General features: G+C 43.9%; 2 protein-coding genes across 4 annotated transcripts; one reads left to right on the top strand and one right to left on the bottom strand.

Moving 5' to 3' along the window:
• Positions 1 to 920: 920 nt before the first annotated feature.
• On the top strand, positions 921 to 24830 carry agfg1a (ArfGAP with FG repeats 1a). 3 transcript variants are annotated; one of them, XM_080006336.1, is made up of 13 exons: positions 921 to 1157; positions 11304 to 11397; positions 13173 to 13288; positions 14144 to 14303; positions 15731 to 15893; positions 17078 to 17197; positions 18578 to 18610; positions 20373 to 20538; positions 20817 to 20896; positions 21171 to 21263; positions 23055 to 23207; positions 23428 to 23522; positions 23828 to 24830. In XM_080006336.1, exons 1-13 carry the CDS (start codon positions 991 to 993, stop codon positions 23885 to 23887), a joined length of 1500 nt encoding a protein of 499 aa, XP_079862462.1. In that variant the 5' UTR covers positions 921 to 990; the 3' UTR covers positions 23888 to 24830. The 3 variants fall into 3 exon arrangements, with proteins under 3 accessions (XP_079862462.1, XP_079862463.1, XP_079862464.1); XM_080006337.1 differs by lacking the exon at positions 18578 to 18610; XM_080006338.1 differs by lacking the exons at positions 17078 to 17197; positions 18578 to 18610.
• Positions 24831 to 24926: 96 nt separating this feature from the next.
• On the bottom strand, positions 24927 to 27376 carry slc19a3a (solute carrier family 19 member 3a; the record flags this gene model as incomplete). Its single annotated transcript, XM_080006480.1, has 7 exons — positions 24927 to 25143; positions 25251 to 25392; positions 25477 to 25669; positions 25879 to 25957; positions 26060 to 26612; positions 26770 to 27005; positions 27230 to 27376. 7 exons carry the CDS (start codon positions 27374 to 27376, stop codon positions 24997 to 24999), a joined length of 1497 nt encoding a protein of 498 aa, XP_079862606.1. The 3' UTR covers positions 24927 to 24996.
• Between the last annotated feature and the right edge of the window lie 567 nt (positions 27377 to 27943).

The following is a 27943-nucleotide window of genomic DNA, read 5'->3' as shown; positions in this document are numbered from 1 at the left end:
ACGACGACGCGGCGTCTGTTCAGCCCGGTATTCGCCGGGGCGATGCTCAGATGCGTAGCAGTCTGGTGGCGGGGGCGGCCGGACGCGTTCTGCCAGAGCAAATGAGACATGAGCTCCGAGATTGGCCTGGGATCCCGGGCTGCCATGTGTCCCCCATGACGGAGAAGCTTTGCTGCCGCAGTGACACCGCTGCGCCTCCAAGTGTCGCTAGTCTCCCTGCGAGAGGGCCGGTTCGTGACCCCCCCCCCCCTAGATTCGGTTCTCGACGAGTCAGTCAAGAGTCAATCCATTCAAAATGAGTCGTTCGTTTGATTCGTTCGGCCAGGGTGGACGGAAAGTCCGAAGAGTCGGCTCAGCTCTTTAGTTGGGAATGGAAATGAGTCCATTCCGTCGCGGTCTTATTTGTTCGTTGTTGTTTAGGCCGGAGATGGCAAACTGTGGATCCCAGGGAATATTTGACCATAATTCGCTGAAAGTGTTTTTTTTTTTTTGTTGTTGTTGTTGTTGTTGTTGTTTTTTTAATCTTGGAAGAGAAGAGCCGCACACGTCAACCACACAAACAATCATTCACATTCGATGTGAGTTGCGCCAAAACGCCGCGGCATCCGGGCTGATTCCGTCCTCGGTTCAGTGTTGTCGCGGTGACTCCAGATTTGCTGAGTCATTAAAAAAAAAAAATAATAATAATAAAATAAAAATAAATAAAAGAGTCGTTCGCGTCGGACGAATCGTTCGCGGGTCTCGCGTCGGTCCCGGCTGGGTGGGAGCGCCAGGCTGGGGCCGCCCTGACAGCAGCACCGCCCCGCGCTCGGCCGCTCGACGCCTCGGTACCAGCGTTCCCGGCGAGCACGTTCGGTCGAATCCATCCTGCTGTACCCCCCCCCCCCCCCCCGTCTCCTTCCTTTCTTTCTTTCTTTCTTTATTTTATTTTATTTTTTTAATTCGGTTTGTGTTTTTATTCATTCACCCCACCGCCCCTCTCCGCTCACCATGGCGGCGAACGCGAAGCGGAAGCAGGAGGAGAAGCACCTGAAGCTGCTCCGGGAGATGACGGCTCTGCCCCCGAACAGAAAGTGCTTCGACTGCGACCAGCGCGGCCCGACCTACGCCGACGTGACGACGGGCTCCTTCGTGTGCACCTCATGCTCCGGCATCCTGTGAGTAAGGCTCTAAGCCCCCCCCCGGTCACTCCCAGTGCTAGCCGGCTAGCGGTAGCCTTCTAGCAGCGGCTAGTGGTGAAGTTCGCCCCGAAGCTAAGTGTGACTTAGCGGGGGAAGCTAGCTCGGGTAGTAACACACACACACACACACACACACCCCCATGCACTGGATCTGACAGTTGTTAAGATAAGGCTTTTGGGGGGTTGGAGACATTGCCGGTTGGTTGTGTGGAGCAACGTACACAGTGGTGTCGGAACAACGGAGGTGTAATTGAGTCGTCTGAGTGGTTGTCTGCTTGACTTACTGCCTGTGCATACTGTTAAAAAAAACAACAACAAACTAATGGACGTACTCCATTCCATTCAAGATACTCTATGTGTCACTTGCGTCAAACGAGTGCGGTGCAGTAAAATGACAAAGGAGCGAGTGCAAAACAATAGTTAAAGTAATAACTCAATAACACGATCTTCATTCACCGCAGCAAAAGAAAAAAATAAAAATATATATACAGCAACTTAGCGAGTGATATAACTAAAAATATCTAGATAAGCAAAATAGCTCCACCCAGAATGTACAGTAATGACTGTTTTGATCCTGTTTTCACTGTTATCTCCCGAATGATAGTACGGATGGGGTGTGGAAGTTTGCACTAAATTACATTTCGGGGGACTCAAAAGACGAAAGATTATTAAATATGATCAATTTTAGAAATGTGTGGGTTGATTTAACATGAGAAGAAAAATGTACAGCTGGGTGATATATTATTATAATGTCGATCACAATATGAGACTAGATATCAGCTTATCATTTTGGTTATTGTAATGTCATTATTTATTTATATATATATGTGTGTGTGTGTGTGTGTATGTATATATATGTGTGTGTGTATATATGTGTGTGTTCTAACCAATGCCTCTCTCTGCCGCACATTACTAAAGATTATTTTTCATAAAGTCTCCACAGCAACTGGAGCTGTTATTATTTTCTACGTGTCCACTTTCAAGTGCATCGTAATATAAACTGTGTTGTCTCTTTTCAATGGCATTTGTCTGATTTCAAAGCTTTGCTGCACCGTTGTGTAACCAAGCATCTGTAGTGAGGGATGTTTGATGGGTGGGGCTGTCTATTTCTCCTTACGGAACGAAAGATATTCTACTTTAATACAGTTGTCAAATGTTCCACCTGTGGCAAAAAAAACCCTTTGTGCAGAGGTGTGAAACTAACAACAAACCCAAAAATCTCTCTAAAATACAGTATTGATAGACATTCACATCATGATACTCAGTTTTTTCTGATTTAGTTGGTTGTTTTATAATGACCCAGACTGGAAATAGTAAGGGTATATTAAGTCATGTTGGAAATTGTTGTGTTAATCTCATAATCCCTTTTCTAGACCTTGAATATTTGTTCTGTATGTTGCATTCCCTCCATAACATTCTTAATTTTTCTAATTTTCAACACATTTCAGCAAATATTTGAAACCTTGTATAACATATGAGGTTTATGTCCCACAAATTCTGGTCAGGTGTCATTTACAGACAACACTACACTGTGTAAAAGTTAGGATCCAGTCTTCTCCCCTTTACCTTGTACTGTTCCCAATCCTGTTTGTCTTGTCCATTGTTGCCTAGACATACAAGTGTTATTTGCTGTGTAACTGCTCATGCAAATGAAAGTACTTATTCTGATATTAGGTTTTAACTCGATGAGTAATTTTTCTTTGGTAATGTCAATCCTGTTCTGCACAGTCACACAGGCAGAATTCTGTTCATTTACTTCCTTTATTCCTTATGAGGGAATACCCAGTCTCTCTACGATTTGTGAATAATGTATAGGCTCATGTTTTTGCTGTAGAAAAATGCATTTGCACAACAAATTTCATTAGTGTTTGCGTAAACCTCCTATGTAAGGTTAGTGAAATGTTTTTCTTTTTCCTCTCTGATTTAGGTCGTTTTGTTCAAGCCTCTTGTGATCTGTTGCAAATAATCCACATAGTCTGTCCGTTAATGTATTCTGAGTTACAAGCCTAATTAATCTAATTTACCAAAATGTGTACTGTTGAGTCTTCCTCTGTACTCTAAGATGTATTAAAACTAATAGTAATTGCCTCTTTGATAATGGGTAGATTTTAGATATAGCAGGCACTTCTCCTGCAGCAGTTCTGGTGTTGATGGCTTTTTTTAATGTACTTTTATTAATCTCCCTGGGGGACATTGGTTCTCTGCGTTTACCCATCCTAGTATCTGACGTATCTAGAAGCAGTCTAGGAGCACGCTACGCTACAGTTAGTTGTTATAGTTGATGTGTTGAAAGAAGGAAAAATGGGCAAGTGCAAGGATCTGAGCGTCTTTGACAATGGCCAAATTGTGATGGCTAGACGACTGAGTCAGAGTATCTATTAAAACGCCAGGTCTTGTGGGGTGTTCCTGGTATGCAGTGGTTATTACCTACCAAAAGTGGTCATAGGAAGGACAACCGGTGGACCGGTGACAGGGTCATGGGCACCTAAGCCCCACAGATGCGCCTGGGGAACGAAGGCTAGCCTGTCTGGTCCGATCCCACAAAAGAGTTACTGTAGCACAAATTGCTGGAAAGGTTAATGCTGCTATGATAGAAAGGTGTCAGAACACACAGTGCATCACAGCTTGCTGCGTGTGGGACTGCTTAGCCACAGACTGGTCAGAGTGCCCATGCTGACCCCTGTCCACCGCCGAAAGCGCCTACAATGGTCACGTGAGCGTCAGAACTAGACCGTGGAGCAATGGAAGAATGAAGCCTGGTCTGATGAATCACATTTTCTTTTGCATCATGTGGATGGCTGGGCGCATGTGCGTCATTTACCTGGGGAAAAAACGGCACCAGGATGTACTATGGGAAGTAGGCAAGCCAGCGGAGGCAGTGTGATGCTCTGGGCAATGCTCTGCTGGGAAACCTTGGGTCCTGGTATTCATGTGGATGACACGTACCACCTACCTAAACATTGTTGCAGACCAAATACACCCCTTGATCAGCAGGATAATGAGCCCTGCCACACTGCAAAAATTGTTCAGGAATGGTTTGAGGAACATGACAAAGAGTTGAAGGTGTTGATCTATGCGTTGAGCTGGAACAACGAGCCCCATCCTTGGGGGCCCCACCTTGCAACTTACGCTGAGTTCAGACTACATGATTCTGGGCTGATTTTTGGCTTGCAGACAGGTTTTTGGAGATCGCCAAGCAAAGCCCCAAATCGAAGGAATACCATAGCCCGCTTCCGTGAGGGACGAAGGTGGGGTGTGAACTGCTCACAATGTGATCCAACCGCTCGCCCAGTGCTCACTGACGCTGGCGAGATATCAAGCATGTTTAATATCTGGTCGTGCCGGGATCAAGTCGGGAGTGACGCCACGAGGTCCAGCCAGTGAGAGCAGACACAGAGTGAGGGGGAGGGGAGGAGTCGAGAAAGAGAGACGGGAGTGCACAGAGCAGCAGCCAGAAGCACACAACATACCTATTTTACTTTTCTTCTCTAGGTTTTTAATATATTTCTTATTTAAATTCTGTTTGATTCGTTTTTTTTTTTGTTTTTTTTTAACAGGGAACAAGATGTTGAATAAAATAATTAACTATCCTGTCCCGCACGTGGTATCGCGTCATTTCCGGTGTCAATTTCTGACACATTCGGTGTGTTTTTGTGACAAAACGTAGATGGAGACCCGACAGACTCATCGGGGATTACTCCTGGTGAAAGATCCTGTAATGTGTGACCCCCTGTCGCCGATCAGTCATGTAGTGTAAAAACCACAAGACTGCAAGATTCCCGATCACAAGACAGAAAGTTGTATAGTGTGAACAGTACAGCGATCTGACGACTTTAAAAGTCGTCTAGTGTGCCCATGGCATTAGAGGACTTAAAGGATCTGCTGCTAACTTGGTGCCAAGTACCACAGGACACCCTCAGAGATCTTGTGGAGTCCATGCCGTGACAGGTCAGAGCTGTTATGGTGGCACAAAGGGGGGCCGACACAATATTAGGCAGGTGTATTTAATGTTGTGGCTGATCTGTGTATTTTCACTTTTTAATTTCTTTCTAGAAAGGCTAGAAAGAATTAAGTGGTGTAACCTTTCCCCATAGAATCATGTAGGTGTGAAAGGATTAATGTATGCTGGATGTAAGCAGGAAGCCTTGCATATTGTAGGGTCAGGAAATGGCACGGCCCACTGCTGCTACATCAGCAGCATGTGATATTTATTTGCACCAAAAGGAAGTTTTAAGAGGGGCTGCCTTCTCTCTCTCTTTTTTTTTTTTTTTTTTTTAAAGCAGAGCAGCCAACATAGTGTTGTATTCAGGCTCAATGTTTTTACTCTTGGTCATTGTCGTCCCTAAGAAACATGATAAAAGGGTCATTTTGTGTGTCCTAGTCTTCTAATTCATTATGCATTGTCTAGACAAATGTGCTGCAAAAGCTCAGATGAAATAAAGGGCATCATTTTTGTTGGCTGTAGTAAACTGGGCACATCTCACTCATCGACAGCTGCATGGCTTAACATGATTATACATAACATTAGATTGATTATAAAATCAAAAATTCTCTGTGGACCCTGTGCAATCGTTCTCACACAAGCCCATTAATTGGATTAAAACAAAATATCAGTTTGATGTTTCGTATCCCGTATATTACCACAAAATATATTTCATACCAGTAGTTACATTTTCTACATTCATTAGTTAAATCTAACTGGTTGTGGTGCAGGATCAAGTTTCTTGTTAGTTAAGCAATTATTCAGGTTCACACAACTGTATCGATTACAAAATAACTAAAACGATATTACATTGATTTCCCTTATGCGGACTCTGTAAAATAACAAAAAAGTGAAGTAGTTGCATTTCATCCTTTCCCAAACTGAGAAACACCCACATTTTCCCAAACTCACCAATATTATCCTAATTCCTAGCCCCAAAGGCCTTAGCATGTAGCTGTACCATGAATCAAAGCAAGTACCGCAAGAGAATGCATGTGATGCAGATAATTGCTCCCCAACGTTGGCTAGTTGTCATTAAATGGGTGGAGTAGGAATCTGCTAGGTAAACACATTCCAAATGAAGGTGGAGGCTTTCCCAGGAGGATCACTGGATCATTGCAGTGTTTTGCTTCAGCATTTCCTACGTCAGGAAGTAGCGCTTCGTACTGTAGCCCCTGAATAGGAAGCGCTCTCCTTTTCGCAGAAATGTTGTGGAAGAGTTTTAAGGTATACCAAACAGGTAATTACATGCAACAGTTAACATTGTATTTTCCCACTCTCCCAATGCCAGCCTGAAATCAATTTAAAATTGTCTCAAACAATGCAATTACTTGTCATAATCTTTATAGCCCGTTGTCACTTTTGTATTTGTAGCTTCCGTGTTGGTTCTCCTGGAGCCGTCAAAGTATGCAAATCAGCACACAGTGCTCATTTGCTGAAAAGTGCTCGTCTGATATACAGTTTCTGATACACAGTATTTTAGCACTCAATATGTCCTGCTTTTCACAAACTGATAAAGCAAATGATTGACCAAAGAGTTGACTAACAGCAGATAAGACGACCGTCACCCAGTGTCATCAAGTGTTTATATTTCTAGTTTGTGTTTTGTTTGTTCTTAATGACTCACTGAAATTAGTGGCTAAAGGGGTGTGACTGTTAAAATGTCTTAGCGCAAATGTGAAGATGCCCTCGTCATATGAAGACCTTCTTGGCTCAGGAAGTTCCTCTTCGTATCTGACCCAGTTTCTTGGTTGTGAAGCTGGCAACTGATCATTCACCTGCCCCGGGGCGCTGGACAGCACAACCTCAAACACAAAGCAACATATGAGAAGTGTTGCCACCAGCAAACAATAGCAAGCTTGTTGTCTGTGTCTATTGTGTTGATGTCAAATATGTGCTGAACCAGTGAAAGACCTTAGTTTTAAAGGTGCAATAGACAACTTTTGCACCGCTGTCGCAAAACGGATGAGATGCCGGATTTGTTTCTCATTTGATTGTTTAAAATTTGTATAGTATGGCTTTTTTTGCCGTTAACCCCTTTTTTTGTAATGTTATTAGTTTTGTATATACGAGCAGCCTCAACATTAAAACTACCTGCCTTATATTGTGTGATTAAAGATTCAAGATTTTTATTTGTCACATACATATACATACTTTCATACATATATGCAGTGAAATGTAATGCAACGCACCCGGTGATAGCACACAATATGTCCTAGGGGGAAAAAAAAAAAAAAAGTAGAAAATTCCTTTCTAATAGACCGACTAACTGACTCCTAAAATGTAATACAGTAAGTGGAATACTTATAGAATAAGATAAAAATATATAGAATAAAATACAATAAAAATAAATTGAAATAAAATGGAATAGATAGAAGGAATATGCCTATGTATATACAGATATGTGCATTTATGTGGGTCCACCTTGTGCCGCCAAAACAGCTCGGACCCGTCGAGGCATGAACTTCACAAGACCTCTGAAGGTCTCATGCGTTATCTGGCACCAAGATGGCAACAGCAGATCCTTTAAGTCCTGTAATACTGTTTTTACACCAAAATTAGCTAGTTTTAGGCAATTCACGCATTTCCCATTGCCAGGAGAAAGGCAGTTTTTTTCTTGTCACATTCAACGTCACAAACACGTCTGAAAATGGGTGCGTCATGTTCCAGTGTGATTGGGTACAAAACAGTAGAGACAGCATCTTAAACAAACAGCGACATAAAACTGTAAAACTTGAAAATAAAAGTATTTTGAGGCATTCAAAAGAATCGGATCATTTGTGAACGACCCAACACTACAGTAGAAGCAGCGTGAAGTATCCATGCTGTGCGTACCAGCCAGGAAAGGGGGTATAAGTTGCAAGGTTGCAAGGTCCAGGATCTGGCTTGTTGTTCCAGCACATCCCACAATGCTCGATTGGGTTGAGATCTGGGGAATTTGGAGGCCAAGTCAACACCTTGAAATCTTTATCATGTTCCTCAAACCATTCCCGACCATTTTTTGCAGTGTGGCAGGGCTCATTATCCTGCTGAAAGAGGCCACTGCCATCAGGGAATACCGGTGCCATGAATGGAGGTACTTGGTCTGCAACAATGTTGAGGTAGTTGGTACGTGTCAAAGTAACATCCACATGAATGCCAGGACCCAAGGTTTCCCAGCAGAAAATTGCCCAGAGCATCACACTGCCCCGCCCGCTTGCCTTCTTTCCATAGTGCATCCCGGTGCCTTCTCTTTCCCAGGTAAACAACGCACAAGCACCCGGCCATCCACATGATGTAGAAGAAAACGTGATTCATCAGACCAGGCCGCCTTCTTCCATTGCTCCACGGTCCAGTTCTGACGCTCACGTACCCATTGTAGGCGCTTTCATCAGTGGACATGGGTCAGCATGGGCAGCCTGACTGGTCTGTGGCTACACAGCCCCACACACAGCAATGCACTGTGTGTTCTTACACCTTTCTATCATAGCCAGAATTTACTTTTTGAGCGATTTTTATGCTACAGTAGCTCTTTGGTTGGATTGGACCAGACCGACTAGACTTCACTCCCTACGCGCATCATTGGGCCTTAGGTGCTCATGACCTTGTCGTCGGTTCACTGGTTGTCCTTCCTTGGACCACTTTTGGTAGGTACTAACCACTGCTTACCAGGAACACCCCACAAGATCTTTTAATGTTATTCACTTCACCTCTCAGTGGTTTTAATGTTGTGGCTGATCGGTGTATGGTGTGCGTATATTTGGGAAATCTAAATTGCATTTGTCTTTTTCCATGTTTTTAGATTTGTTGACGTTACTGAACCAGCTGTTTTAGTTTTTTTTTTTCTTTCTTCTCTCTCCACTAGCAAAGGTTAAAGGTTATGGAACAATATCGGACAAATGAAAGGCAAAATAATTTTCTAGATGCCAAATGTTAATTGTAGACACTTAGTCCCCTGTTGTTGTACTCTGTGATACAGACAACTACTAATACAGTTGAACGTTTTAAACTCGCACTACTATAAAGCTATTGTACAGTGAGCTCCACTGGACTATTGCTAACAACTCACAGTTCTCTCTAACTTGGTATATACATTTTGGCGATCACGGGGACCCCTAGAGATTTTATTTCATTAGCACTTTATCAGTTTCAGTATACCATTTTGTGGATGAATCTTGCTTACCATTACCACTCGAAAATACAGCTGATTGGTTGATGCTGGGAAGACAAACTGGTGGAGCTGGGAACATTTGCTGTACAGCCACCAGCAAGAACATTAAATAATTTAGCAGCATCATCTAGTATTTCACTGCCTATTAGCTCAAACTCCTATATTGCTTTTATTCTGTCGTTAAGCAGAGCATGTTTGTAACTAGGTACGCTTTGTCCGCCATTCTTCATCAAGTGCTGGTGGTGAGGGGTTAATTGTAAGAGTTTTATTCTAAAGCGGCTAAAATGCCGTGGTCCATGCCTTGCCAAACATCACAGGGCCACTTTTTCAATAGTGCTTTAATCAGAAACATAAAGAGCATCAGCTCTGCGTTCTCACCAGTAATGAAAAGTATTTAATTACTGATGATGAGATACAATGACATTTTATTGATCCCTGGGTTGGAAATTCAGGAAATAATTCCTGGCAGTGGTGGGATGCATTTTATTGCGCATCATAAGGTTGAGAATTTATCACCTGTTGTGCTAGTCATGTTGAAATAGTTTCGGGAAAAACAGGGGATGAGACTTTCCATTCCATAATTTCCAGGCATGAATAATTTGCCTCTCTTATAACGTTGTAATTGTTTGAATGCCCTTAATACAATTATATGATATTTGAAATTAAGTGTCGTAAAGTTTTTATGTTGGTATCTTTCTCGAGCTGCCCCCCCAATGTGATGGGCTGTCCTAAGCAATGTAATGACTGCGCAGAGTGATCAGAGACTTTCAGATTCACAAGCCTCCACTTGTGAGAAACAATTTTGTGGGGGTGAACAGGGCCCGATTCTAGCTTTAAGAAGTGGTTGGCAGCCATGCATCAGCTGTTGGTTGCCAAACTTTAGTCATTTTATAATAAGGTGATAATGAACCTGTATAATCATAATCCATTTTTCAATATTCTCTTTTGTTTCAACATTTTTAACAGGGTAAATCAATGTGCCAGGATAACAAATTTTCCAACGGAGCAACCAGACCACATGAGATGGTTGACAATGGCCCAAATCAGGTTGCCCGGGGCAACTGGGCAGCCATTATTGTCGAGCCCTGGGTGAAATAGTAGTTAAATCATTAAGTAGTATTACTGTTTAAAAGCCAGGGTGAAGCGGGAAACAGCTCCCCCAACTCCTCGCTCCAACTTATATTCATATGTTTATGCCACTGTAATAGTGCCAATAAAATAAAATACGTGTCCACCTATTGCAGGAGTAGCATTTATTGGCATTGAACATTGCAACATGTTCAATGCTGGTTAATTACAATTTTTTAATCTGGATGTAAACATGATTAGGGAATCTTAAACATTTAACAACTGTGATCAGGCAGGATTGAGGTCAGAGCATCTGGGTCTTTGAAGGTACCAAATTTAACCCCTTGCAATCACCAAATGTCCAAAGTCTAAAAATATCCTCCAGCATTTATTATAGGGCGTGCGTGTTTGTGTTTATTGGGAAGTACTGTACTGGTTGGCTACAGTTGGCTTTTCAAGTATAGCGCTTGATAGAGAATCTTATTTTGGGCCTTGCTTGCGTGGGCTAATGGGTGTTTCTCTGTAATCTTGGTTTCTATATTTAGCGATTCTCTTTTGTCCTTATGGTGAGCCCACAATGCTGCTGCAGTTGATAGTGGTTAAAATAGTCGCTCCCACTGATTTTGTTCATTTCTTTTCTTTTTCTTTCTGTTTGTTTTTTCTCTTTCATTTGCCTTTTTTTTTTTTTTTTTTTCTGATCCGCTCTGCCTTTCTATGTCATCGCCTGATGTCTCTTTGTCTCGCTGCGCCCCAGTTTCTCACGCTAAGTCTGCTCACTGCTAATTAAGTGGCATGGCCTGAGAGGAAGGGTCTGGATGTCGCCCACAGACATGATGAGGTTGTTTTTTTTTTTTTACGTGCAACATGTTTAAATTAAATCCTGTCCATTTTCTCTCCCTCTCCGCATCCCGTCACTCCCCAAGACGAGGCCTGAACCCACCCCACAGAGTCAAGTCCATCTCCATGACAACCTTCACGCAACAGGAAATAGAGTTCTTGCAGAAACACGGCAATGAGGTAGGCATAATGGCAACTGCTAATCCAACCATAGTACTTACCAAAATATCTGATTGTTTGTATTGTTATATTTTGTTTTACTTCATAGGTGTAGAATCAGGACGAAGTGCACAACTTAAGTGAAGGGTGTCAGTTTGACATTGACTAAATCGGATATTGATTAGATGGCTCATGACATGATTCTATATCCATGAGTCATTTTATACATAACAAGAATTGAGACCACTCTTTCAGTATTACTGTCTGACGTACATTACGAGATAATTTCACATAAAAAAATTTGGTTCACAGAAATTTAACTTTTTATTTTCCTTAATGGAAACGTGATTATTTGAATCGTATCTGGGAATTTAATTTTTGTTATTTTCTTTTTTTTTTTTTTAATCCAGCCCTAGTAGATCTACCAGCTGCGTTACGCCAACCATATCACACTAATGAGGAGCTGGAAAATCGATCAGCTCTTTTTATTCAGTGACTCGTCAAGAGCTGAATCTCAAAAATAGAGCCGTTCGAAAACCCTATTTTGGTCGTCTACTTTCCTTTCCTTTATTGCCATCATCAATAAAGGTGCAGTTTTTGTTGCTGGCCTGACAGGGGAGAGCTCCCACGATGAATAGCCTATCACTAACTTTGCCTTGTCACTTAGTGGCCCAGAATTAAAGACACACTGCCTAGTTTTCACACGACTTTTGGTGACTAATTACACATTCATAACCAGATATGTCGGGGAGCCACAGCTGCAGACAGAGGCTTACCTGCCTACCCAGCAAGGTCTCTTGTGTTGCTAACTTATTTATTGTTGCTTATTTTTTGGAATTTAACAACTTTCAGCTGAATGTAGGACTGCTGCAAATCCATCGTATCCCCTGCTGTCTGTGTTTCTTTTGATGCCTTGATGTTCTTTATCTGTGTTGGATTCCCTCTCTGGAAGTGGAGGAGGGGAAAAAAGGACCGAAAGCAGCAGCATTGATAATTGCAACCTTCAAGGATTCTGCATTATCTCTAACCTTGGGTGTCCTGTGTGTCTGCCGATCCTGCGTCTTTTGCTATCATAGCTTTTAATAGGCTGTGCTCCCCAGCTGGCATCGCTCTTATTTTATACACCGCTTACCAGAAAAGGCTTCTGGATAATGCTCCACTTTGGCATTGATTGCTTAACTATTAATCTATCCCAAGGATATAGGAAGAAATATGTAGTTCTACAAAATCTTTTCCAAAATAGTCTAGTTTTTCCAAACCGAAATGGGCATTGTATGCCCTGCCAAGGATGTATACAAGTTAAAATTGTAGAGCTTTTTGCATGTTCTAAAATGTTCCGTTTCATTTTTCTTTGAGACTTAAAGTACCATACTTACTGGGGGGTTGCCTGTCTCTAACAAACTGTGTGCTCAGGGGTATACACTGTATGCTCCTTTTGGCCATTCACTGCTAGTCATGTTGAAATAGTTTCGGGAAAAACAGGGGATGAGACTTTCCATTCCATAATTTCCAGGCCTGAATAATTTGCCTCTCTGAAAAGCAATTACTTTTGCTCAAACAACTGTTACTCAACTACATGCCATTTTAAAATTCAAATATTTAAATCCAGTTATTACATTTATGTCAAATACTAGATACAACAGATAGATATAAGAGAGAAGCTAAAATTTACAAATTGTATATATCTCATATCTTTTTTTAATGGGAGTTATGTAATCTCCTAAATTCTCATGGAGCTTCTTGCCTTAAAGTGAACATTAGAATACTAACCTGTTTTACTGCTTTCTTTGTGTTAGGTCTGCAAACAGATCTGGCTGGGCCTTCATGATGAAAGAACCACCTCAGTACCAGACTTCAGAGAACCTCAAAAAGTCAAGGAGTTTCTTCAAGAAAAATATGAGAAGAGGAGGTGGTGAGTGTGATTTTTATTTTATTTTTTCCTTAACTTTTATTTATTTATTTTATTTTATTTTTTTGGCTAGCAGCAGTCAGCCAGTGTGAAGTCATGTTGCTCTATCTTTGTGTTTTCTTTGTTTTTGTTTTTCCTCCTGGAAAGCTTTCCAGGCATCTCACTGTTGTTTGCTTCCAGCGAGGCACCAAAAACCGTTGATTAAATGCACAAAATGTAGGTCATCCAAGTGGAGCTGCTTCAGCTGGGAGCCTATTGTTGAAGGAAGACGTGTTTATCATTATGTGAATCTGTGCATCAGATCTAGCTGATGCAGTGTGGGTGTTGAATAATGGAAATATGTATTAAATGCGATGCTGGTGAAAAGATGTGACGATTTCTTATTTGATCGCCTCTTGTCATTAATCAGTAGTCTGACAGGATAAATCAAATACATGTTGATTGGCTTGCCTCGTAAAAAATTTATAAAAATGTTGAACTTGGCTTTAATTTTGGTTTGGTTGGTCTCTTTGTTGAAGGTTTAAGATTTAAAGGAGCTTTAAAAGTGTGTAGAAGTTGCTACAGCAGTAGAAAGCTGTGTATTGTCACTATATTTTCCATGTTTGTAATGCATGAACTGCATCACTTCCTGTACATTAGTACTTTTTTCTTCACTGACCTATCCAGTACAGAGAGACAATGCGCAAATATTAGTTAGGCTGGTTTCGATGCTGATAGGAATTGAAAAGCTAATATTTTACAAAAATATATTTAAAAGTGCTTTAGTTACACTTGTGGCTTTTGTCGCAAGGAGGTTCAAGTCACAGGGCTTCTATTTGCATCAGTGCTATTGGTTGATTGTGGGAACTGCTTTTCCAGGTACGTTCCCGCTGACCAGGCCAAATCTGTGGCGTCGGTCCACGCTTCCGGCTCTTCAAACAGCAGCACCAGCAGCACCCCGGAGGTCAGACCGCTCAAATCCCTGCTGGGCGAGTCCACACCCTCCCTGCACCTCAACAAAAACACCCCTCCAAATCAGGTAGGAGCTGGAAGTTCACACGCTGAATACATTTATGAACTGAAAGTACATCCAACACTGGTCTATTTGATTGGTAGTTGTAGTTTTTTTTTTATTATTATGACATTTTACCACAGATCTGTAATGTTCATTCAATTGTATGAAAGCAAGTGTGTGCCCATAGACACTAGGCTTGGGCCGATTTGGATTAAATCGTCCATCCGTTTTGCATTGGTGACAGATGTTTTTTTTTTTTTTTTTTTTTTATCTGCCAGGAAAACCCGAGAATTGAAACGGTGTTATTGCAGTTAACTGTGTTCTGAAACTGAAGGGGTGAGGGATGGAAGGGGGAGAGGCTGTTGACGTCTCCGCTCAGAGCTGTCGAGTAACAGCTGGTGATCAGTCTCACTTCCCCTCTACGGTCCTGTAGAGACTTTGAGGGGCAGGTGCTCATAAGAAAAAAAAAAAAGCAAAAGCAAAGGCACATGGACACCCAGCTCCAGTTCGAGGCATTTTGCCGCTCTGGGCAAACAGAGCAGCACAGCGGAGCCGCTGTGCGCACATCGCAGGTGCATCAAGCTGCGAGGTTCATGAGGAATTCCTCATGAATATATCTCAGACAATCCGCTGCCTCGACACCCATTAATTTCAAAAATAAAAATAAAAAGCAGATTAAAAAGGGCACCATGGGGTCCATGGGGCAGGTGCTCAGACCCCCCCTGCACGTACCTGCTGCTCAATATGAAAATCTTGTGATTATAATATAGCAATATACAATATAATAATATAATTGCATAGAGAGATTGAGATTTATTATCTTTCCTTAGTTTCTCACTTGTATGGAAAATGTAAAAACATAAACCTAACTCAGCAGCAGCGTCTTTGTTTCTCCTCCAGACAGTGGTGCACGGCGGCTCCTATGCCGGCCTTTAATTTAAGATCTATTTATTTTTGTTTTTTTCCTACGTGTATAAAACAACATTTTTAAACACAACTGAGTGAAGGGACTGTCCAAGTCCTTACTCCGTACTGCTCCAAAAAAGCCTGTGCGCGTCCCCACTGTCAGGACGCACGTCTCCCAGTTGCTTTCCGTTGCTATCGGACTTAATTTTGTAAAAACTGGACGTTTTTGTGTAAATACTTTACTAGTAAATAATAAATCCTGCACTTCTGCAACGCGGAGACTGCATTTGCCACATTACATTATGTTCTGTGCGTGCGCGAACCCCACCGTGCATTCCTCCGATAAAATCGTACATCATCGATCGCTGCCCCCACGATCCCCCAAGCCTAATAGACACCCATGTTACACATCCACACACTCACAAAGACAACCTAGTACTAAAACATTTCATAAGAAGGCTTTGATCTGCTTAACGGGAAACTCTGGGGGTGCTCTTATAGACAGTCCTACATCCAGGTAATTTCTCATGTCTTTCTTGCTCCAGTCTCCGGTGGTGAGCCGTGCGCTGCCCCACCAGCAGCAATTCCATGACAAGAAGTTTGACCTCCTCAGTGATCTGGGTGGAGACATCTTTGCAGCCCCGGCCAGTCAGAGCTCAAGCTCCAGCACCAACTTTGCTAACTTTGCCCATTTCAACAGCCACCAGAGTAAGGATGGATTATGCAATTGATTTTAAACCACAGGTTTTATTATTAGTTATCCTTATCATGTACAACAGTTACATTCTTGGAACAGACACTCAAAGAGGTAACCAACTGCAAAAATAAACACTGAACATCTTCTTGTGTATTAGCCCTTCCAGTAATTTCCTCCATACACTTCAATCCCTGAAAACCTTGACGTACATTCACCAACGTGATATACACAATTAAGCTTGTCCTACCCAAAGTCTTGTACTGTTAAAGTATAGGTTCGGGATTTTTCAACCCAGGCCTTATTAAATTTTAGGTTGCCATCATTTATAACTGTTCATAGCACAACCTCACTGAACCCTATTGAGAAACTTACCACTCTGCTGCAGCTTCTCACTCTGTTTAAATGCAGTCCAACATCTTCATTTTATTTTCAATAAGTAACCGTAATAACCCATTTTATTCAGAGGTAGTTCTTGCATTTGCCGCTTTACATCCAAAGCGGAACGTTGGCTACAGTAGATTGCCAGTAGGAAGCTACGCAACTTCCTGTTTTTTTTTTTTTTTTTTTTTTTCGTTTTTTGGAGGGTCAATTAAACCCTAATGAAATGCTACTTTGCAACCATTTCCTCCCAGTATGACTGTCTGATTAAATGTGGGTTGCTTGTTTTTGAAAAGGACATTGAACAGATTTTTTTTATGCTTAAACATTTGCCCCATTGGACTGTGTTTACGCTGAGTGAGAAGCTGCAGCAGAGTGGTAAGTTTCCCAATAGCGCTCAATGTGATTGTGCTATGAACAGTTCTAAGTGATGATGGGAGCCAAAATTCAGTTGAATGTATCAGCAGTTATTAAAGTGTAACGTTCCTTATGGAATCCCGAGGAAGTCACAGATCTCTATACAGTTGACACGAAAAACAAATGTACTGTACATCTGGAATTAAGAATAAAAGCGCACACACAGGCCATGCCCGCAGACGGACAATAAGTGTCCAATGAGAGAAGGAAAACCCCACATCATTCAAACCACCACCGCAGTCACCATGTTTATCATTGAACGCTCTTGTCTTCAGCCGTCATATTTAGCGCACCATCCATTCTGTCATCCATTCATATGTGGAAGTCCTGTTTCTCATCCATTGTTCTCTTGTCATGTTTTGTTCTGTTTGTCTAACCCTCATCCTGACATGTCTCCCAGCTGCCCAGAATGCCCACGCAAACGCAGACTTTGCAAACTTTGACGCGTTCGGGGCCAGCCAAAGCTTGTCGGGAGCTTTTCCCTCCGTTCATCAAGCCCCTTTCCAACCCGCAAACACAGGTAGAAAAACACAACTTTAACCGGAGCCGTGGCAAAGGGCTGCGCTTTCAGGAACATGTTGCTTTAGTTCTCTGTGACCACTTACCACTAGGCCTGAACGACAAAACAGACAAAACATCTACCTCGGGCACATTAACAGTATCTAAGGTTGTTAAATGTGATAGAAGTTTCTACGTATACGCGTCTTCAAACTCTTTAAACCATTTCCCTCAGGTAAGGTAATGAAATGAGGAAGATTAAAAAGCAGCTGCTGGGTTTTGACTCGTCCAGGAGGAGTAGTCACTGTGTCTAAAAGCAAATGTTGCCACATTGACAGCTATGCTTCTGTTTCAACTCTGCAGCACCTCACACAGTAGGCCACCTCCAATTGGTCAGGATCCTAAAAGGCGGAGCTAATTGACCTTACTCAGTTCACTGGGTGGGAGGGTTTTTTGTTTTTTTTGTTTTTTTTTTAAATTATTTATCATCATAGTGTTTTACCACAATAACCACTCGCTCTGCTTCCTTTCCATACAAGTCAAACTGAAACTCTGGTAGATGCACAGCACACAAGTTAACAACCTAACTTTGAAAAGTTGCAGTTTCTGCTCCTTCCAATCTTGGTTGCAGTAGGGAAAGGATTATTCATTCAGCTCTAAACGTGTATAAACATATTATTTAACTGATGTACAACACATTGTCTGGCCTACTGTATCTACATTGAATCCATTTTGTCTGACATTTGTCCTTCAATTGCATCCATTGTCTGCTATTGTCTATTTAAATGTCTTTTTTTTTCTCTCTGTTAGAGATTTCATATCCCATAAGTCACAATCTCACTCTCCTCCTTATCATCTACAATTCTGTCCTCTCTGTCTTTGTTATTTCACATGGTCTCTCAGAGGTCCTTTCCTACGGTAATGCAAGCATTTCAGTTTAAATCCCCTCTCACTGAGGGTTCTTTCATCTCCCGTCGCTTTCACTCATACTTGTGCAAAATTCTACTGACCTTCTGTGTACACGCAATAACACAAATCCCCTGACCCATGCTGAAGTGTACAGAGTATGCGCCACAGCGCCCCCTGCTGGAGGCAGTAAGTTAAAAGCCCTTGTATGACGCCGTCTCTTGCTTGATGGGTAAAGCTCCACTGGCTCCCACTCCCTCTGTGAGATAATCATTCTCTCCCCAACACTGACTGACTGCGCCGCCTGCCTGACCTCAGCTATCACTTTTATTTCTCTTGTGTGTTTCTCATCTTTTGCTCCAGCAATCTATTTTCTTTTTAAGTGAAAGTCTGTTTTTTTTAATTTATTTTTTTATTCACCTTGTCTCGCACTGCTCATTTTCCCCATTTCTGCCTCCATTGTTCCCTCCCTCAACCTCATTGATTTGGCTGCCAGCTTCCACTCCCCTTTCATCCAGCTGCAGTGTGGGTGAGTTTGGCAGTGTGCTGCCTCTTTTGGGTGCACACAGTAAGTTTCTCTCATTGGACTTCGCTTCTAAACAGCTTCCTCCTCCTCCGCTGACTGTGCGCTAGCCCCCCCCCCCCCCCCCCCCCATCATCCTTTTTCCTCTCTGGGTGTTGTCTCGACACGTCTGACTTTGTCGCCCGGTTATTTGAAGCATAGCTGTAATTTCCCTCCCAATGGCGTCGGTAAAATTTGCATGTGTTGAGAACCTCTCTGAAGCAGTATGAGAAGTAAACACAAATGTTGTTCCACTGAGGAGTCCATTGTGGTCGAAACCATCACTGTAGTCCAAAATGTTTTAACTTCTCCCGAAACTAAATCGATTCTCCTCAAATGTGTGAGAGGTCATGATCACAAAAGTTTGACAAATTAAAGTCCTACCATGTGATCCTCAGCAGTGTGTGCCGTCATGTCTTCACTGAGCTCAGCACCACACGAGGGATGGCAAACTTAAAGTTCCTTTTCTTTAAAACTTGTAAAGCTTCTTTACATCCCTGGACAGTCTTACCAGAATATTAATAATCGACTAATAATTGTCCTGCCCATCTGAATGGTACAATCACAGCTATAGTCCGTGGGAGTTGTGGGTAGATGTATCAAAGCCATCAGGCTAATGCAGATTCAACACAGTGTCACGGAACATAGAACACATTTTAATATTGACGTCGTCTACCTTTTGGCCATTGATGTAGCTGGGGAGTGTTCCAGTCCCAGTGTGGTCCCTCCCCAGCCTTGGACACCCCGCGGCCACGTCTCTCCCTTTAGTCAGGACGGTGAACGTTAATGCTGCCACTCTGAGCCACCGGCACAGGACCCTCTCTTGTGACCTTGTAAATCGCTCTCTCCTTGTCATGCACGTAGAGCCTCGGGGGGGACGGCAAATGCCGGTTTCGCCAATATTGACAACTTCCCCAAAATCCTGTAGCGTTGACTTTGGAGCGTTCAGGTCCTCCTCCCAGAGTCACTCCGCAGCAGCGGCCGGAGAGCCTCTAGGGAGTTCTGGTGCCTCTGCCGATGGAAACGCCGTCTGGGCTGACCTGTGTCAAGGGAAACCTCTCCCGCCGAGCTCACCGTCTCAGAGATTTGAGGATAATCTAGGGTTAGAGTTTGCGGTTTGCTCGTGAATAACTTGACAAAACGAGTCAATGTGATGCCTGAACTAGACTTAAGGCCTAGACTGGCTTGTTCTTGTCTACCAACCCTCCCCACCCCCACATGGTGTTTTCTCACAGTCGTTTTGCGTCACTTTACCAAACAAATATTTTCCATCATTTCAAGCAAACCAGTGTTTCTTTTACTTTTAAATCAGCCCCAGGCTCAGTTGGCCCTGCCATCAGTTGCTGTCAACCCCTCACCATCAGCCTTGACATAAACAATGGACTTTGTGTGGACTGTTTGTCTTCTAGTTGGGATATTTTATCTTGCCATGGTAGCTAAAAGTAACAGGGGCTTTAAGTAAAATATTCAGATACTCTTTCTCTGACACAAGTTTAAGCATATTAAGAAAGCCTGTTAATTTAATTTATCACCCCACATAGAGGAAGTGACAACCCCTATCAAAAATGTCTGAGTTATTGCTTATGGCTGAACATTCCTTCTCCCTCATTTCTATAGGTTGAATGTGGCATCTTTCTCAGTTTCTACTCATCTGTTACCGTTTAGTCTCTGGATTGATGATATTGCAAATAGATTGAACCCAACTCTGCCTCTGTGTGCTTGTATCCAGGAAGCGGCATCGCTGGCGGTGTGTGCACAGCTGCAGCTGCAGCCGCAGCCGGAGCTGTGCCTCAAGGCCCGCCAATGGCGTGGATGGGGGGAGACCGCTACGCGGCGCTAGCAGAGCTTGATAATGTGTTCAGCCCTGCAGTGCCACCGCCCAGTTCCTCTCAAGGGTGAGACCTGAAACTACTCTCAGTTCGCTGTCCTGGCACTTGTATCTAAAATAAGAAACGTGGTCTATTCTTGCATATCCTCAGGCTAAAGTATAGGCCATCTACTGGAAATGTTAGGTGCAACCTGTGTCATCAACCTGACCTACTATCTTCAGTAACAACGCAAATTAAATAGTTTCTGAAATATATTTACAGAAACCATTGGAGTATTTTATACTGTACATGTGATGGTCTCTTACTACAGTAGTCCTTTTTTGTTTTCTCCTGTTTTTATGTAGGGGGGTGTTTGGCCCGGGATCTGGGGTGTCGTCCAACCAAGCGCCACAGGCTCCACCCGGCATGAGCCAGGGCTTTGCTCGTGAGTTCCCATTTTTTTACACTTAAACCAGTTTAAGAAGTGTTTTGCCCTACTCTGCAGCTGGTATCACTAGCAATTTACACCAGCCTTTTTGTCCTTACCGCTCTTGGACACCATTCACAAATTTAAAGATTTAAGTGTCACATATAGCACTTTTTATGTTTAATGGAAATTGGGCAAGTTGTAAGTTTTCATTCATTTATTTTATTTTACTTATGTGTTTGAGAGTTTCTCGCGCGCTCATATTTGATATCGTCTTTGTCCTATTTAACAGCTCCGTCAACTAACCCGTTCGTTGCTGCTCCCCCGGCAGCTCCCACCAACCCCTTCCAGAGCAATGGCAGAGTGGCGGCCATGGCGGCAGCAGGTGTGTGTGTGTGTGTGTGTGTGTGTGTGTGTGTGTGTGTGTGTGTGTGTGTGTGTGTGTGTGTGTGTGTGTGTGTGTGACACATTGATAGCCAATGCCGTTTAGCGTGTACTCAAGAGATTCCCTTATTCAAATTGATGAACTGAATTGGCCGTGGTGGCCTCTCAGTTATTAGTAGTTAACCCACTTATTAAGAAAACTGTTATGGTGGGTTAAGAGACACTCAATGTCTGTTTAATAGCTCTTGCCATGCTTGCCAGGTGTGGTGGGTTTTCTTCACGCCAGGGTTTTCCTCTCGCTCATTTTGGTTGGTCCGCTCCCTGTTCTCTTCCTCCATTCACCGCTGTCCTATGATTTGAGGTGGTAGCATTTCCTTTAAAATCCAAAAGCCTGAAGTCTGAGGTTTCACCGCAACTTGTGGCGTAAAGCGCGCTCACTGAGAATTTACTCACAGGGATTTTAATTTTTAATTGGATTGTGTGGACTTTTAGCAGGGGTTTACATGATTACTAATGCATTTATTTACCACTTACCGCAGATCTTCTGCTTCAATCCCATTGTGACTGTATTCCAGTCACAGTGTTGTGTACAACTTGATGCCTCTGATGGCGGCTTTATTCCTGCTTCCGCTTCTCTCAAAGTTATGTGCCATTACCTATAGGCGCAGATTCTGTGAGTGCTTCCAGGCCTGTGTGTGTGTGTGTGTGTGTGTGTGTGTGTGTGTGTGTGTGTGTGTGTGTGTGTGTGTGTGTGTGTGTGTGTGTGTGTGTGTGTGTGTGTGTGTGTGTGTGTGTGTGTGTGTGTGTGTGTCCTATGGTGCTGAAATGCATGGGCTTGACTACTTTTTCCAAATCCGTATAGCAACAAGTGATGTAGGCTGTGGTTATTGCAGAAGGTTTATCTTGGGCAGGGCCGGCGCTTCCCTCCTTTCGTACTAGAGAGGGAGCAATTGGGACGCAGCTTGCACTTGCGATGTTCGCTCCACTGTGCGTCGCTGTGCCCCGTATTATCCAAATAATTGTGTTTTTGTTTCAGATATATTTTATTTTACTGTTCCCTTTATTGAACGAAACAAAATTAATCCCTGCGCACAACGGGGGCATTTTCTCAGTCACTCTATTACCTCTGCCATCACGGCCCCACCTCGAGCCCTGCATACCCAGCTGCATACTTTGCTTTTCTAATTTTGCAATCTCTGGCATCTGATAAAAGTAATTATATAATTTGTGTAGTTTTGTTGTACTTTGCTCTTGGCCTCGTCACTCTGCTGATGGTGTCCTTACAACGCCAGCTCCTGAGTGGACTGAAATGACTCATGCTTGGCAGTGGTGGCGTCAAAAAGCACTCTATATTCCACCGGGTACCAGTTTGCGGTTCCTGCTCCCCTCCACGTCATTGAGAGCATTAGAGAAAACTCCCCTTGAAGCAAAATAAAAAATTGTCCATTGTAGCATGAGTGCAGGGGTTTGCCCCAGTTGGAGTGGAAACCCCGCAAACCTTCAGTGTTACGGGTTAGCGTGTAAAGCACTGTTTTATCTTTCATGAAATTACTCCCATTTTGTGCCACCCGGTCATAAACTTCAATGGAGCAGGAACCACAAACCACCAAGCACAATCAAGAATGCTCTGAGACTGGATGGGTAAAAGAAAGTCCAATCCATAACTAATAAGCTTAGAGTTGTTTTTTTTTTTTTTTTTTTAATGTTTTAAATCCTTTCATGGACATACTCGTACCTATCACCATATGATATGTACCTTGTGTAATCATTGTTGTCTCTTGCTTGATTTTAGCCACGTTTGGTACAGGCTCTATGAGCATGCCGTCTGGATTCGGGAACGCTGCGGCCTACAACCTTCCAACCAGCTTCAGTGGAACTTTTCAACAACCATTCCCCGGCCAGCCGCCCTTCCCGCAGCCCCAGGCGTATCCCCAGCAACCCAACGGTAAGCTGGTGACCGGTTACTATACTGTCCTGCAGGTGAATTAAAAGTACATTGGTACTCATTTAATAGAGCTAAACTGTAGTTCGGCTTAGTTAGATAGTTGGTTACTTTAAATTTTCTTTTGTAAAGCTGTTAATTTGAACTTAGTTCATTTCGGAACAAGTAGGTCCGTGCTTGACAGACGACGGTGAATTGAAGAGGGTTTGATCTTTTATTTCAGGCGGAGGGTTTCCAGCCTTTGGCCCAGGTAAACCAGCTGCACCTCCCTTTGGACAGACAATGGGTGGACCCGGGCTCTCCAGCAATCCCTTTCTGGTAAGTAGGAAAGTAACTTGCTATCGTTTCCCAAAATCTAGAGCCATAATCTTTTGCGTTTATGGTTTCAATACAGCTGTCCAAATCCATCCAAATGGAAATCAGGACACCAGCGATCATTCGCAGCCTCCACTTTTCTTGGGTCTGATAATCGCTCGGTATATAATTTAGATGTTCCGTCTAAGTATGGAAAACATTTACCCTTATTTCATCTAAAGGAACATTACTAGTGTTTGTTTTGAATCACATATGGGTCTCAGTCAGTACATTCCAAATGGCTTTCACGTCCCTGTTTTACATCCCAGGTTGGAGCTCCATCTGCACAGTATCCGGCAGGAGGCTCCTCCACGAATCCCTTCTTATAGCACTCCATCCTCCCAGCACCTCGACAGGGTCAACGACTGGCGCGCTTTGCACCTCTTGCACTGTTTTGTTTCACAAGTAGCTTTAAAAACACAAATGTTTGTAAGACTTTGTATTTTCTATTGTGGTTTGAAAATGAATGCAACAACAAAAAAAAAAAAAACGGACCACCGTGTTGAAAGTATCCATTGCAACAAAACAGAAAGTGGTGACTGTGCGCGCGGAGGGAGAGGTTGGTCCCCTCTTCGCCTCTTTTAAACCTGTGAACTGGCCTCTACTGAGCCGCAATGTACATTCAAACTGGCTGATAACTAAGTTATTGCAAATATCCTATTCATTATGCTGCAAATCTGTACATATGTTTTTGTTTTTTTTCCCCTTCGATAATTAACTCTTTGTGCATATCAGTATTTGTATGGAATGCCCACACAAGGTTTAAGAGAGCTGTAACTTCGAAAGCCGATGGGCACGGCCAGATTCTTTTAATTGTAAGCAAACCAAAAGCAGTTGATTTGTGCAGTATGGCTTGAGGTGAGCTATTTTTTTTTTTGTTTTTATTCTGTAAAGAACACACATTCTGGTAAGATGAAAGAGACTCTGCGTCTGGTAAGGGCTGGGAACTCCTTCCCTTTGAGATCTTCTACCCTTCCACTGAGGGAACAGACTCTCAAATGCTACTTTGGACTTAGGATTATTTGTCTTATTGTATTCAAAACAGGGCGGGGTTTTTCGGGAAGCAAAGCTCACCGATTTTACCAGAATGACCGAGCTTAAAAAAAAAAAAAAAAAAAAAAAAATCACTGACACGGGGGGGGGGGTTTTAGAGAATTTTAAGTTAATGTGTAAATATATATACATATATATATTAAAAAAAAAAAGGACAAAACAATTCTAACCAAGATGAAACGACCAAACCATTCATTTATGTTGCTGTACATCCTCACTTATTTTTTTTTTTTTTTTTTTCATAAAAAGATTTCTATTCATGGTGTTTCAGTCAATAATTTGAAACTTTTTGCTTCAGTACCGAAATCCAACAGAGGGAAAATTAGCAGCGGTTCTGAAATATCTGTTGGCAGCGCAAAGTGTCCTGTGTCTTCAAGATCTCTGTTCAAGCAAGACACGCCTCAGGCTCTGCGGAACATCCCTCCGCCGACGCAGGTGCCTCGTGGTTTCGCCGCACTTTCCAAATGGTGAACACTCCGCGCAGTGAAAAAACAAAGGCGATGGCCGCGAAGTAACCGGCGTAGATGGTGAACTGCAGAGAGAGTTTGTCCAACGGCGATGAGTCGAGAGACCGAAACAATTTCTGCGGCGTCCATATCGAGCCCTCTTCGAGAGCATTTCCCAAAACTGCCGACTCACCTGGGGAATGATGGCCAGACCAAGCCCTCTGCTATCGACCACAATGGAGGTGATGACTGTCTGCAGGGCCAAAGCGCCGAAGTTGTTCACGCCGAAGACCAACGCGTATCTTTCCATCGATAAGTCGGCTGCGATTTGAAACCTGAAATAAAGGCGCCGTGTTCAAATGTATTCAAACGCGAGTATGATGTGTTTTGTCTCTGCGCTCGTAGGGCGACCAACCTACATGGCTATAGTGATAAGTAGCATATACAAGGCCTTGAATATGACATAGCCGGCATAGCAGACCCATATGTTGCCTGTGAAGGTCATAAGAAACAGGGACGCTGCCTCCAGCCCCGAGAAGCCTCCGAGGGCCAGCTCTCCCCACTGCGCCCAGTCCACGTGAATGAATCCTATAGTGTAGGCGGCTCCTGCACCTGCAACAAGGACAGGCGCTTCAAAGATGGAACAACGGTCCGTCAAGAAACATTTGACAGACATGTTGACTAGCCCTTGACGGCCGTCTTCATCTGACGTGGGCGGCAGGGCCGTGATGGGAGTACGTTTTCCGCGGGATGAAAGCTAATTCGAGTTAGGAGCGGCGATCCTGTCACAACACTGGACGCATGCGCTTAGTACATCTCACCGAAGAGGCTGGACACAGCCTCCACTCCTCCGTTGTAGATGCTGGAGTTCTGGGAAGGCTGCACATGTTCCCACAGTACCTGTAATATTTATTTTGGGGATTCATTGAGGATTTTGGTACTTGTACTCAGAGACTCGCTTTTGCATTCCAAGGAGTTGCTTACACTAAATATTTGACTTACTTGTACGTAGTTCACAGTCTGGTTGTAGCCGCAAGTGGCCATTGCCCACCACACGGACCAATACAGCAGCCGTCTTGAGGAATAGCAGTCGAGGAAGTCCCTAAAGAGCTGGCGAAGAACCCGGCCACAGACCCCCGCGCTGACTGACCCCTTCAGACCCTCGGCCCGGGGCGCATTTCCATTCTCTCTCTCCTCTTCTGCATATTCACCTTCTTGCTCTTTTTCCCCTCCGTTTTCATCTGCACCGGCTTCCTCCGGCGACGGCCTCCGTCCGTTCGCTTTCTTTGTCGCGTCTTCGGCCCCCCCCGGAGCCTCCGGCTCCGCTTCGACCCCTCTGCTGTGGAAGAACATGCTTCGCCGCGGCATCGGCAGGAGGCACGACGTGAGCAGAGCCATGGTCGTGAGGACCAGCGTGAACACCAGGATGTTCTTGTAGGACATGAGGTCGAAGCTGACCAGCAGCTGGCCCAGGACCGAGCCCACCGTGTACCCCAGGAGCTGCACACTGCGGCAGTACGAAGTAGCCTTACGGTACTTCTCCACATCTATCACGCTGCAAAGAAGCAAATGTCTAAAGACGACTTGTGTTTCATTTTGCAACTTTTACCCATAATACTCTGCCCCGATAAGCTGAAGGTACTAGGTTTTCCTGGGAAGCTTCCTCGGTGTTTTTCATGCGTCAGGTATCAACAGCGTGACGTCACATTTACCTGTAGATGTAGGAGAAGTAGGCCACGTCGCTGGCCGTCACCACGCCGTAGAAGAACTGCGTGGCCTGCATCGCCAGCACGCCTCGCATCCAGAGCAGGATCGCCGTGGTGATGAGCAGATTGACGCTCTGGAACACCACCACCGGCTTGTAGCACAGCCAGTCCGTGAGCAAGAACACCGGCACCAGCACGGCCAAGTACGAGTACGTCCACACCGGGAAAATGTCGTTGTTCACCTGGAGTCAAGAAAGCGCCGGACGGTGAGCGGGGGCTCACCGTCCGGCGCTTTTGTCCCGCCAGAAAACGTTTCCTTCAGTCGGAGCTGGATCACCTTGAAATGCCGGCATATGACGTCTCGGATCACTGTGACAGCCGCAACCGCTGCAGTATGCGCCAAAAGAACTAGGTGAACGCAAATATATAGACCAGCATTATGGCCGTGCACGGGGGGTCTCTCTACCTGCTCTGACGTCAGGTTCTTGTCCGGTCCTGTGAGGTACGGGATGAGGAAGGGCTCCAGGGGTTTGACGGTGCTGCAGAAGCCGTAGATGCACAGCAGAGTCGTAGGGTACCTCCAGCCTTCCTTCCATCTCCTCAGAGCATCCATCTCCGCGCAGCTTCCGACGGTTTTCCCGTTGCCCGGTGGGGCCGCTCTGCTTGACTCCTGTGGCGACGGCGTGTGCCTTTCTCCGTTCAAATCTTTTTTCCTCGCCGTTGCGTGTGCTCATTGGCATAGGTTTGGAAGTAACTAGCGTTTTGTCAATCAACAACCGCCCGGTCGAAGGGCAACACAGCCGAGGCCACGTTCCTGATATGCAGGTCATAAATATGTAATGAGTCGGTTAAGAGAGACGTCCCTCTGCATTTTTCCCCCTCCTTATCTCACTGATACCTTATTATCGAATAATTACTGGAGTTGTAAGACCGTGAATCAAAATTCCACAAAACACCGGCATCCGCTTGAATGTTGTGTGAAATGGACGCACTTGATTGTGGCTCTTTCATGTTTAATGTTTTTTTATTGAGAGCAACAGTCGTAACCCTCAGACACATCTCCCTTCCCACGCCTAACCCGCCGCCAAGTTGCGGACGAGTCGTGGATCTTTTAATTGTGGAGCTGGTTCATGACACCCATTGGTTCCATCGCCTCTAAAGGCCAATGGTGTCCACACAG

The sequence above is a fragment of the Zeus faber genome, assembly GCF_960531495.2.
Source record: "Zeus faber genome assembly, chromosome: 9".
Classification (NCBI taxonomy): Eukaryota; Metazoa; Chordata; class Actinopteri; order Zeiformes; family Zeidae; genus Zeus; species Zeus faber.
Note: the sequence above shows the minus strand (reverse complement) of the source record. Positions and strands in the feature narration are given on the sequence as shown.

Excerpts from the sequence above, each read along its gene's own strand:
- agfg1a (XM_080006336.1), top strand. The coding sequence starts at position 991 with ATGGCGGCGAACGCGAAGCGGAAGCAGGAGGAGAAGCACCTGAAGCTG. Across the intron at positions 1,158-11,303 it reads ACCTCATGCTCCGGCATCCT|ACGAGGCCTGAACCCACCCC; the intron begins GTGAGTAAGGCT and ends TCACTCCCCAAG. Across the intron at positions 13,289-14,143 it reads AAATATGAGAAGAGGAGGTG|GTACGTTCCCGCTGACCAGG; the intron begins GTGAGTGTGATT and ends CTGCTTTTCCAG.